Genomic DNA, 13,770 nt, shown 5'->3' with positions numbered 1-13,770 from the left:
CTGAACTCTGAACGCTCGTGCTCCCGTGCATCTGCTGTTGCTAGGAAACCATGACCTGCTCTCCATGATGACGCAGAAGCTTCAGAGTAGGATAAATGGATTTCCAGCACTAAAACCCCTTGCAGTAGCGGTGGCACTTGCTGCGTTCTGAAAAGTTTAATTGTATAATTTAATTTTCTACCTGTTTAGACTATGTTTTATTTACGTCTACACCTAGATAGCCTTAAACATACCATTTACAATAATGAAATATGTTGTACAGTATAGGGGTTGCAAGACTACAAATTTCTAGTAGTCGATTTTTTATAAAAAAAAAATACTTGAGTAACTTGACTACATTAAATAGTTTTGTTTTTTTTAAATCAATAAATGCTTATTAATGTATAGCCTTATGCAACAATTACATATATACATTTTAAAAACTTTATAATTATGACATTACATATTTACATTTTCATGTAACAGCCAGTATTTGTATCTGTAACAATCACAACATTTCTCTTATCTGCATTCGGATACAACGTTGTATAGTTACATGATAAGACCATTATGACTTTATCTTTTTTTTTCGTAGTTATCACGGAACATATGCATGTCGTAATAAACTATATGAATTATTAATTTCTAAAATAATATTTATCATGCAAGCAGATAGATGTCATGACAAACGTTTAGTGATCATTTGAACACGACCCAATCAATTCAATGCACACATTTTCATACACAGAACTCTTTAAGCAAGTCTTAATGTTTATTGAACTTATAAACAAATGTGCGTGTGCCGCGCAAACCAGCAAAGGTAAAGATGCAAACATGTAGGACAAGTAGAAAATGTATCCGTGTCTAACCTGATAATTAGCCTTCTCTTGAGAGAGAACTGATTTTGTTTTTGAGAGACTGAGACGCGCAGCGCGGCTGTTTGATTGGTGAGCGCACTGTTATTCCATTCATTTGTTTCATATCGTACCGTGAGCTTTAAACCATTGCCTTTTAAATATTTATAAATAGGGATGGGCATTTTGGGAAATTTCTCATCTGGATCATGGATAGGTTTCAAAAACGATTGATCGATTAATCGGGGGTGGGCTTATGCGGGGGAGGGGGATACATAGACATAACATTACAACTTGTATCAGCACAATATATTTTCATCTACGTTATTAAAGGAACACTCTGACTTTTTGGGACTTTAGCTTATTCACAGTATCCCCCAGAGTTAGATAAGTCCATACATACCTTTTTCATTTCTGTGCGTTCTGTAAGTGTTATTTGACGCACCCACCGCTAGCCTAGCTTAGCACAAAGACTGGATGTAAATGTATAATGGTAGCATAGTAATCCCAATAAGTGACAAAATAATGCAAACATTTTCCAATTTAGATGTTGTGATCTGTATAGTCACAGCGTGTACAAATAACAAGGCTATATGAGACATTTTTAATCGTATAAATACTGGGAACTATATTCTCACTAGGAGCAGGAGCACAGCTAACGTTACTTGAGAGGAGTGGCTACTTGGGCGGAGTGATTAGCGCATTAGTTGATGGTTCCGTAAACAAAACAAACGTGACTAAACTATCTAGACGTGACTCGTGATCATGGCTGACTTTGAGGAATTGTCAGACTCATAGGAAACAGGCTGGGAAGCATCCTCTAATTCCAGCAGATCCAGCTGTAGAACACTGAAGTTTTATTTTCCATAAACCACCTGCACGTTTTCGAAGCCATATGAATTGAATTATGCCACGAAAAAAAAAGCTCAGCTGCATTATTATGACATCAGTAAAAAAATATCAATAATAATAGAAAAATAAAACATTTAAGAGCAATATAATTATTGGGCATTGCTTATATGAGCATGAAACGAATCGATGATATGCAGCGATTTCAGCATAATTGTTTCATGTTAATTAATCAGACGTAGACTAGCTCTTGCAACGTTTATCTGAAAAAAAAATTTGCCGATGAAGATGTGAACTTGACCAAAAGTGTAACTCGATCGGATTGTGCTTTACCTACACGAAAGTACAATAAATTCACATTAGTGTCACTATCGTTATTTTTTTATGTATTTTAATATTTAATATTAATATTTTGTATTAAATTTGCACTTTCTGATCAACCAAAATATTATTTAAATATTATTTAACAGCATGGAAATCACTGATTATTGCTAAATAATTGAATAAGATTTAAAATATATTTAAGATAAAAACTATGACAAACAAATAATTTTGATCTTCGTCATCTCTACGAATATAATGCAATTAGGCTACATTTTTATTTTATAAAGACCATTTCATTATTTGTCTGTGATTTAAAAATTAACACACAAAGATACTTTTTCTTTTTTTGCTGATTTATTCAACTGCATTTTTTTTTTACAAAACATTGTCTTCCAGTAGGCTATAACTTTAGCAGCATATTTTGATCCAGGAGTGAAACTTTAACCAAACAACTATTATATAAGGTATAAAACAGAGACCAAATAGCCTAGATATTTTAACTATGGCTAAAACTCAAAACTAAAATAATAATATTATAAAAAAAAAAGAAATAAATAAAAAAAAGGATATTATATTTACCACGACCGGTGAAACATTCAAAAAGATAATTCGGTCTACGTGCTCAGATGAGAGCCAAGTGCGCAGCCTGTTCACATTTAGTGGAATAAATTCGCTCCGCTGGAAAAATATGTTGCAGGAACAGCCAGGCACCACTGGACAAGTAAACCTTCTCTGTCCCTGAAACTAATGGGCAGCAAATCTTTCACCACCATTTCAGCGAATAGCTTTGTCGTCTTCTCGGTTCTGCCTGAGCTGCATTTAGGTCTTACGGCAGGTGATTCAATGCTCGTCTGAGTTGCCGCTCTGTTATCGCCAGATATTTTATGTACAAATTTTAGATGATAGTGCATTGTATTTGTTGTAGATTTGTGTGACAGCTTGGCGCCGCACAGCTTACCCTGAACAGTTTTTTCATCGTTCTTCTCAAAGGGAAGCCAGCCATCACTACGTGACTTTGAGGCCATGATGTCTTATTATGTCTTTTGAGGCATCAAGTGGGAAGCTAACAAATCAGAGATCAGGCCGCCGCCCAACGTGCTGCCATAACCAATAAAAAAAAAAATAATAATAATTTCGATCATCGTTTACGTGATCTATTATCGCGGTCGAGTACTCAAGTACTCGATCACTGTTGCACATCCCTATTTATAAATAATATAATGTGTATGATGTATTATTATAGGTGAAATTACAAATTTGCAAAGCTCTGATTTCTGAGAGATGCACGGAGGCAACAGCAACGCGGTGTTTGATTTGCGCTCTTTTCACTCATAAAGTTTACATTCATTCACTTCACACTCGTGACTTTAGAGGTCTGTGTATAATACTGCGCCGATCCCATGACTCAAATATTATCAAGCAAACAACGGACCGTGTCAGCTTCAGCCGAGTACTCAGGCAGAATTATTCCTTGTCCGTTATTCATTTTTGAAGCCATTATCCATGCCATTCCGCTTCAGGCACAACCCTAATTATTACATTACATATTTTATTCTTACACGCCACATAGATAAGGTCATAGAAAGTAACAGCTCCACGCAATATTGTAATCCTAAAATTCACAGAAAATAGTGCCTACTACTATGGAAGCCCTAGTACAGTATGACAAAAATTTCACTGTATTTGTGCGCATGCACAGTAGTGAAACTAATTGTGCATTCAAAAAAGGGAGGGGACGGGGCATCATGATCTTTCAGCCATCAATTTTGCTCATTCAGATATGACTAATATTTCATTTGGAAGTGTAAATGGTGTTCCCTTATTTTTGTGTACACTCACATGAATATCAAAATGCTGTGCTTCTGTAAAATAGAGAAAACAAAGCAGATGTGCTTTCTGCCATCTCTATATGCGTGAACATGAAAAGCTTGGGCTGAAATGCGAAGCTCTAAAAGCAGATGCAGTTTAGCTTGCCCCTATCAGAAACCGATTGTTTATATTCACAATAAGCTACACATAATACATATAAGACTGAAACCATGAAGGGCTGATAATGAAAGTAAGACATTAATATTATCGAATTTGGTTCATTTTTAATTCTAATAATTAAATATTACAGCAAAAAAATGATTTCCATAAATCATTTTTTTTGTGGGGTATAACAGAAATGACACAGGTGTGAAACATCATCTGTTTAAGATTAAGGCACTAATCTCAGTACAGATATACACCGTACTGTGTTCAGAAACAGGACTTTTACAACAGGAGCATTTGTATTTAGCAGGACAATCATATGAACAGTCCATAAAGTTCGTGCCATTTCTTTGCCTCTCTATCATATACGAGCACTTTACATCATCTTTAATAGCTCAAACTCATCGTTGCATTAGGGATTCTCATCCCAGGTCTGGAGCATTTCAAACAACCTGCCTTTGTGAAATCTTCGTCATTCTTTGAACTGCAATTAGACTAATGAGCACTAGTGTCATGCATGTCTCCGCGGCTGGAACAGAGGTGAAATGAGTCGCGACAGCAGCCATATGTCCTGTGCTAAGTAACTGTCATTGTTGGGTCTCCGGCTATTGATATTGTCCCCGTGCATGGAGCAAAGAAGAGAGAGAGAGATAGAGAGAGGAGGAGGAGGAGGAGGTAGAGGGGTGGCTAGTGAACCAGTGGCCACAAAGAAAGGAAGCTGTAGTGATATTCTGGTCTGGACCTTCTCCCTGACAGCAGCCAGTTGTCTTATAACAGTAGGTGGCACAGACAGTGGATCTTGTCCTGGGAAAGGAATTACAAATTTGTGGCAACTACACTGACGGCATCACAAGCCTTTGTGAATAAAGTGAGTGATTTTTTTTCTATTCATGGATTGTATACATAAATAACACATTGCATAATAGTTTAGTTGGAGGTTAAGTTAGTTTGTGGAACAAACTCATTTGGAAAGACCACAACAGCTAGAATATTTTGTGTCGATATGTACTTAATTTTTTTTTTTTTTTTTTTTTTTCATGTTCAGGTACCTGAGTGCCCAATGCTCTGTGTGAAAAACTGAAAATAGTGATTTAGAAATTAACCTTTTAACCCTAGCCAAAGTAGTCATACAGAACATACACAGTATTGTTTTACAATATAATACACTTGTTGTTGTTTCCCTCAGAATCATTTTAGGAATGTACTGCTATAAGGGTTGTGCATTGATTATTGTTATTGTCAGGGTTGTTATTTATTGTTAACTAATACTATTACAATAAAAAGAAGAAAATGTGCGTATTATGTGAGAAATATAAACTAAAAGCTGAAATAAAAATAAAGCTAAATATGAATATTAAAAACAATTAGAATGAGAAAAGCACATGACAGAATTAGTATAAGTGAAGTAAAATGAAAAATGAAAATATGACAATAATGCATAAACAAAAATAATTCATAAACCACATAAATAATTCTAAAATATTGCTGTGTGCTTAACTGCCATATAGCGTATCATTTGAAAATTCATTGCATTTATTTTATATCTGGGTTCTATCAGTCCCCAAAGTTTTTCAGTCAGTAAGTTTTTGGTTCATTCATATACAGGTATATGTATATATATATATATATATAATATATAAATTATAATAATTTATCATAAAATTTGTTTATAAAAAGTCATGAAATATCAACCTGATACTTGAATGCCAAGTACGTTTTTGAGCTACTGAAATGGTCTCTCAGAGTCTCTCAGAATTCAAAGAGAATATGACAGTTAACTATCTTAACCAGCAAGACTATTAAGTCAACCAGCTTCACTAGAAAGACTGCTGGTTGAGCAGCTTCACTTGTTAAGTATTGTTTTACTAATAGCATGGCGATGCTGGGGCACCTGTGCAAGACCAGCAACAAAACACCATGAACCAGAATAAACCAGCTTGGAACACCATGCAAATTCATGCTAGTGTAAGATAGTCTTCCAAAAGAGGGAGGGGAATAAATCTTAAGTCTTCTATTCCACCATAATTTTACAAATGCACTGCAGAGATTTTGAATAGTTGGGAATGCTTGATGGAGCAGCACAGTCATTCTCCTGGTTGAGACACATCATAATGTGCAGTCTCTCTCTCTCTCTCTCTCGCCTTCCAATTATCTGGGTGCATGTGTGCTTGTCTTTTGTTGACGTGACTACTCTATCACTAATGTACTGATAAATTGCTCATGTCATGATGCATCTGTGAGTAAATGTGCAGAATCCCTTTTCGGAAAGAGTTATATTGTTCTACTGGGTCGTTTGAAGGAGATTTAATTTTAGGCAATAACAAATGTTCCTTTATCTATTATGCAGTGATGAAATCTGAATGGGTCTGCAGTTGAGAATGAATTGCAGCTACAGGATCAGACTCTCACAGTTCTGTTTATGGTATTTCTAAAACAAAGGAAGCCTTACATAATGCTGTTAGTTTATAGTTGTTTAATTTAATGGGCCAAACAAATATTATGTTCATGTAGCAAACTATTAACAGAAATGTAAAAGTGACACTTATATGGATATGTTTCCAACATTTTAATTAAGAGATAAATATTGCAAACTGTCAATCAAAGTGAAGATTGCATTTGATTGCATGATTGTCAAAGCCATTTACAGTGTCCAAATATCACAACCTTATGCTCCTATTAGACATCTGCAAAACGCTGAAAATAAGTGGTCTAATTTTGGAAAGCTGGCTGCAGTTCTTAGACTTTTCTGCTATGTGCCGACCAGTTTCATTGGGAATTTAATCCGGGCCGATTCTTTTAAAGGTTAAAGTATTTTGAGTCCAAACAGGTCACATAGACCTCATTAAAACCACTGTGTTTCTTTCTCATTACAAAATAGATGTAGTGTTCATTGTGAATTAAATTATGCACATTTCAATTTGGCGCTGGTAAATTATATTTGAGAAAGGCATAGTTCATCAATGTTGGAAGTAAAAAGTCAGATATGCCCTGATTTCTAGGTCAGCCATACTTCATTTTAATACTCATTAAGATAATTCTTGCATTTGTTTAACAAATTAATTTGGATTAACACAGATCCTATATCAAAATATTACATATTCTTTCCAAATATATGGTAATTGTTGCATAATGAGTATTTTAATTAGCACGGAGGCATTCGATTTAATTCATTACACAGCACTATTCATGATGATACTGTGGCATATTCATCTGAAATTACTAATATAATGAGACACCCATTTACTCTGTGTAAGTTCACTACTTTGAACAATTTATCTCTCCAAAATCAAAATACATTAGTGCAGTGAAAATCAGCTATGAACATAAATGTTATGTAAAGTTTGCCTATCCTCCTGAGAGGAAAATCAAATATTGTATCTATCCCTATGAAGCAGTTTGACAGTGCGTCTTTTTGCTGTTTAATAATTGTGAGTTTAGCACATGGGTCTGACAGCTCAGGGTGCTTCAATGCATCTGTTTAAGACTTTGCTTTGCATTTTAATAAGCTTGTAGACACTCGTTGCTTAGGGTGAATCAATTAAAAACTGTTATGAAAGCAGCCATCAAGTACAAATGCAGATATTTAACATAATACATTAAAGTGATAGCTCACTTCATTTACTCACCCTCATGTAATTCCAAATCTGTATGGCTTTCTGTTATTTTGAAAAATGTGTCAGTGCTTTTTTGTCCATCATTCAGTGAAAGTCCATTATGTCTTTTTGCAGTTTCGGACCCAACTGACTTTCATTACATGGGCAAAAACACATAATTATTAGTGTTGGGGCAAGTTACTTTTTAGATGCTTTAATCCAAAGTGACTTACAAATGAGGACAATAGAAGCAATCAAAACCAATATCAAAACAAGTGATATGATAAGTCTCAGTTAACCTAGCCCAGTACACACACACCAAACAAATAGATAGAATATAAAATAGAACTAGAATAGAGAGTGCTAGTGTTAGAGGGTCAAATAAAGACAGGAAACATATGTTTTTAGCCATTTCTTAAATGGTCGAATTGAGTTGGGCAGAGCATGGGCAGTTGGGCAGAGGGAACAGTTTATGTTACTTTTTCAATCTGGTCTGGGCTTGTTTGTTTGATTTTGGTAGATGTAAAAGCCTTTTGAATATGCGTCTGTTAATTAGCGGGCGCAGCTCAAACAAGCCTTTCAGCTGTCTTCCCTCCCATTCTGAATTGCATAAAGAAAGGATGCAGAAAAAGGTTTGCATCATATTCTGAGTTTGCATATCACTGTTTTTATTAATTTTGTAGAATCAATGTATGTTCACATTCTTGGTCCCTGATTGAATAAATTATAACAGAATGTTTATTTTGGGGAGAATTATCACCTTAAATAATAATGTCATTGAAACAACTGATGCCAAAAAAATAAAATAAATAAAAATAAATAAAAACTTTTGTTCTTCAGATATTATTTTCCTCATATTTCTCTCTCTTGTTCAGGTGTTACAGTGGTGGTGTCATTCGTGTACAAAAAAAACAAAATCATGCTCATGGACTGGAGGAGACCAGACTGTACTGGATTGAATGCGTGTGAAGAACAAAGTGTGCAAAAGAAAAAAAGGAAGCTCAGTCCCTAAGGAGAGACTCTTGGTGTTGGTGCCATGGATCACACAAGCCCAGGCAGCCTCCACAGCTGAGAGACTGCCCTGAAAATGGAGGTCTTCAACCCTGGCTGCATCTCCAGAGGCAAAACTGTCTGGGTGGAATCTATCAAACTTTGAGCGTCCTCTCGTAAACAACCGGTTGCCGTCAGAATGCAAAAGCAGCCTTAGCGAAGGATGCTCTCTACAATGCAAACTGGGCACTTACACAAATGAAGTATGTAGCACCATTCACAACATCTGAAACAGAGACTAGGCCAGTATGGAAGAGCAGACTACCACTGTAATTCAGATTTACATAAATGGCACTGAGCAGTTCAATGCTTCTTATGACTTCAACCTAACCGATGTGAAAGAAAGCATAGACACCTATGAGTTTTACATCATCGGTCTGTTTCTCTCCTGCCTGTACACCATATTCCTGTTCCCCATTGGCTTCATTGGGAACATCCTCATTTTGGTGGTCAACCTCAACCATAGGGACAAGATGACCATCCCTGATCTGTACTTCGTCAACCTGGCCGTGGCGGACCTTATTCTGGTGGCAGACTCGCTCATCGAAGTCTTCAATCTCAATGAGAAGTACTATGACTACGCTGTCCTCTGTACCTTCATGTCACTGTTCCTCCAGGTGAACATGTACAGCAGCATCTTCTTCCTAACATGGATGAGTTTCGACCGATACATTGCTCTGGCTAGCTCTATGAGCAGCAGTCCTCTGCGAACCATGCAGCACGCCAAACTCAGCTGCTGCCTCATCTGGATGGCCTCCATCCTGGCGACTCTGCTTCCTTTCACCATCGTGCAGACCCAACACACCGGCGAGGTACACTTCTGCTTTGCCAATGTTTTTGAGATCCAGTGGCTCGAGGTGACGATCGGATTTCTGGTGCCCTTCTCCATCATCGGCCTGTGCTACTCCCTGATCGTCCGCATCCTCATGCGGGCCCAGAAGCACAAAGGACTGTGGCCACGCCGGCAGAAGGCTCTGCGCATGATTGTGGTGGTGGTGCTGGTGTTCTTTATTTGCTGGCTGCCCGAGAATGTTTTCATTAGCATTCAACTGCTCCAAGGCACAGCTGACCCGTCGAAACGCAGCGACACCACACTGTGGCATGACTACCCCTTGACTGGACACATCGTCAACCTGGCTGCGTTCTCCAACAGCTGCCTAAATCCGATCATTTACAGCTTCCTCGGGGAGACTTTCAGAGACAAGCTGCGGCTCTTCATCAAGCGGAAAGCCAGCTGGTCTGTGGTCTACCGCTTCTGTAATCACACCCTGGATTTGCACATCCCTGTCAGGAGCGAGTCGGAAGTGTAGCGCAGGTGTGGCAACCTGCAGTTCCTGAAGTTGTCTCGCTTCCAGAACTCGATCATGAATTGACAGAGAGAGATCTTTGGGTTAGCTTGACGCCGTGGACACTGCCAGATTCTTATTTGTTGGCTGAGCGAAACAAGGATTATACAGGGTGAATCACCCGCTGATGAAGTGGATTATAAAACACGGAAACAGAGCTTGGCCTTAGGCTGCCTTTTACAGATGATTGAAATCATAGGACAGCATGTCTCAATGAAGACTATTATAGAATGATAGTCTCTGAGTTCATTTTAAGGGAACAAATAAAGTCATGGAAGCACCTGCGACCCATTATCAATCCGATTCATTGCTATATGTTCTCCAGTTTATATATTAATGTAACTGAAACTTGATCTGTTCTGTTTCAAGTCTGAATAAATGCAAATTTTTTACAATTTTTCATTGCAAACATCTTCACTGAAAGGGGATGCTAAAAAACATGAGAATCCCATTGAAAAAAAAACCCGGAGTATGCTGGTTAGGTATTTTTTGAAGTATGGCAGTTGGTTTGAGCTGGTCCTTAGTTGGTCATGAGCTGGTTTAAGCAGGAGCTAGTTGCTTAGATCTAGCAGCACATGACCTGCTGATACCAGCTGCCATGCTTCAAAACATAACTAACCAGCATTTGCTGTTTTTTTTGTTTGTTTGTTTTTTAACAGGGTCTTGCGGCAATTTCAAGAGTGTAAGATTCACTCCCAGCATATTTTAGGGATTCTGTAAGCAGTACTAATGTCCAAGAGTGTAAATGTGCAATCTCTCTAAGTTTAAACAAAAACATCATTAGGGAAACATTGGAGTGCATATAGTTCATTGCGAACATATTTGGTGGATTACTGCTCATTTGGACAAGTGTTAGCGACACTAAACCCAGGTGTTGGCTCCTGTTTCCTTGAAGCTGGAGTCAGTGGGCAGGTGGTGTGCAGACAGCATAGCAAGACACAAACACATTATTCAAGACTTCAGAAGCAGGGCATCCAGCTCTGCTGTTTACCTGATCGTAATACCCCTGAACTCTTTATTTGTCGTATTCCCATTCCTCTCGCTTTCTCATGAGTGCACTCTACCAGCTAAAACAAGATCTCCAAGGAATCCAAAACTGTCTAATTCGTTTAGAGGCTGTATCAATATAGGTACACAATGAGATTTTAAATATTTGTTTAGCTGTCCAAAATGTGTCAGGATGATTTAAGTATCATTAGAATGTATGCTATTTTCATATACATATACAAACGGTTATGACATGATAACAAGAGCATCTTGATAACAGGATGTTGAGAATCTCCCCTAGAGAGAGAGAGCCCTCTCATGCCCAAGGCTAAAACAATATTTGACTCAAATTATTCATAAACACAGTGGCAGTCTGAGGGCTTTTTCCCAAGTAAAACACAACAAAGACAAACAAATAAAAAAGAAAATGAGGAATGCAAATAAGTAAAAAAATAATAATAATCTCAAAGTTGTTCTCCTGGGATTTTTTTTTTTCTTTCTTTTTTTTCTATGTAAGGATTGGGGTTAAGAATGATGTAATGCATTTTAGCTTGAAAAAAGCAATGAATGAAGAAATAGCCCCATTTTAACAATAACGTATAAAACGGTTGTCTATTTTGTAATAAGACCACTAGTTTTACAAACGCTGTCCGCTACACTAGAAAGGTGACGGGATATTGTTGCATAATGGATTTCTTCCCTTCTTAGATGGAAAACAAGACAGTGTAGGCATAATAAAATAATGGTTTATCTTATCTATGACAAATGCCACAGGAAATGCACAAACAGCTAATCTAGATTGTGCTTTATAAAGGGCACATTTTAGAGACCTTTTTTTTATTATTGTATTGCAGCAATGAGTATCATGAATGCAAATTATAAAACACTAAAATGTAAAGTAAGTAAGTCTGGATTTATGTGAAAAAAAAAAACTTGAAAATAATGTCACAATACAAGTTAAAGTATTAATAGACCTAAAAGAAAACTGGTGAGAGATTTAGAAAATCGCTTCGTAGTGTGTCCTGACTGAGGATGGCCAAGCTGCTGTCTTTGCCCTGAGTCATAAACTCACCCTGGAGCAGTGCTGTTATTATTTACTAAAACAATTTTTGTTAATAGAAATACAATTTAAATTAAAAATCTCAAAATTAAACTTAATTAAAAATAAATACTACAATGTATTATATAAACAATACTAAAATAACACTGCTCTGGGAACACAGGATGAGACTCATGACAACACTGAGATCAGTGGAGAATATGCTGCTTGATCTAAAACCCATTCGTTGGTATTTGACATGCAGCTGATAAAAGGTATTTTGTAGCAAGAGTCAATAAAGTAATGCAACTATTGTTGATAATGACAAGAATGTGTCTGTATGGAGTGCTGGGTGCTGATGCAGAGAGTTTATTTAATATAGACCAGTGCAACAGAACATGCAGTTCTGGCAAAGTCTGCAAGAAAACAATAAATAGAAATAAGACAGCCTGGCAAAACCAATAAATGTTTTTCCATCGTAATGGCCCAGGCTAAGAAAAATATGTAAGCATAATCTAAAAAAAGCTTTTTTTATGAATTTGTAAGGACCTGCCCAGGAAAATTAACAAATTTACACACACACACACACACACATATATATATATATATATATAAACAATCAAACATATGAAGAGATAAAAAAAGTGTGACTTGGGAAACATGTGTCTCAGACAGTCCTATAGGGCATGAGTAAGGTTGTTGTGCCTCTGACAGAGATTGAGAATCCATGACGAGAACAGCCCTTAGGATGTGAGCATCACAGAAATATACAGACAAGTGAGATAATGACAGATAACAGAGCTGAAATCTGGACCCCCCACAGTCAACCCCTGGGAAAGAGTCAACAAGACATGTTAATTTCGTATCTGTATAAATACAAATAAATAGACACAGGACGACTCTGAGAAAGACAAAGAGCAAGAGGTGCGATGCGATTTAATGAATCTGTTTATCAGAACTCATGCTATCTTATGGTTTTTCAGTGTTTACATCCCCCCTCTCTGTATTCGCACACTTAAACAATACAAACCTCCAATATACTTCATAATAAATATGAGCGCAAAACAAAAGTTATTTTGATCTGAATTTGTCCAAATAATAAAGATTCTTTTAAAAATGCCTTGGAAATATTGTGGCTCGGAGGAGAATGATAAACTGAAAGCTTACAAAACACAGTAAGACTTGCAGCATCCAGCACCAAAGGGTGGCTGCCTTTTGTCAAAGGTAATTAAAGTAGTGAGAATTAATGCATATGCTTAAGGAATGACTTTGAATAAAAGATCTGATCCACAATTACATTTGCATATTAAAATAATATCTAGGGGGGAAAAGAAAGAAAGAACAGAGGCAACTTAGATAACATCTAGAGGGTCTAACAGAGCTTTGCAAAGGAGTGTTCAAGTCCAAGAGTGTAGCTAACACAACACTTATAATGAATTCATCCAAATATCATGGAGTAACGTAGACGAAACCAAAACATTTCGACATGGACCCTTTCCACGTTCCCGGGTTTCTCAGCAGCGGAAGTCGTCAAAGTTGGTTAAACTTGGGGGAAGAGTACCACAAATATTGTTTTTTTGAATTCCCATTTGCTCAAATAGCATAAAAAAAAACTCCACGAAGTTTCCGTGACCTTCAATAATAATAAAAAAAAGACCGATGACAGCAGTCGGAAAAATGAACGATATCAAACGTACCGTCCCTCCTGCATTAGAAACACTCTTGGCCTTAACTTTTGTGTGTGTGTGTGTGTGTTTCGATGCAAATGTAATATG

The 13,770-nt window shown here is 36.9% G+C and overlaps 1 protein-coding gene across 1 annotated transcript; it reads left to right on the top strand.

The window, feature by feature from the left end:
• Nucleotides 1-4,515: 4,515 nt before the first annotated feature.
• LOC113069415 (G-protein coupled estrogen receptor 1) lies at nt 4,516-10,286 on the top strand. Its single transcript, XM_026242510.1, has 2 exons — nt 4,516-4,848; nt 8,449-10,286. Exon 2 carries the CDS (start codon nt 8,872-8,874, stop codon nt 9,931-9,933), a length of 1,062 nt encoding a protein of 353 aa, XP_026098295.1. The 5' UTR covers nt 4,516-4,848; nt 8,449-8,871; the 3' UTR covers nt 9,934-10,286.
• Nucleotides 10,287-13,770: the final 3,484 nt, after the last annotated feature.

This window comes from Carassius auratus, chromosome 5, assembly GCF_003368295.1.
Source record: "Carassius auratus strain Wakin chromosome 5, ASM336829v1, whole genome shotgun sequence".
Lineage (NCBI taxonomy): Eukaryota > Metazoa > Chordata > Actinopteri > Cypriniformes > Cyprinidae > Carassius > Carassius auratus.
Note: the sequence above shows the minus strand (reverse complement) of the source record. Positions and strands in the feature narration are given on the sequence as shown.

Coding starts and splice junctions, on each gene's coding strand:
- LOC113069415 (XM_026242510.1), top strand. CDS start 8,872: ATGGAAGAGCAGACTACCACTGTAATTCAGATTTACATAAATGGCACT.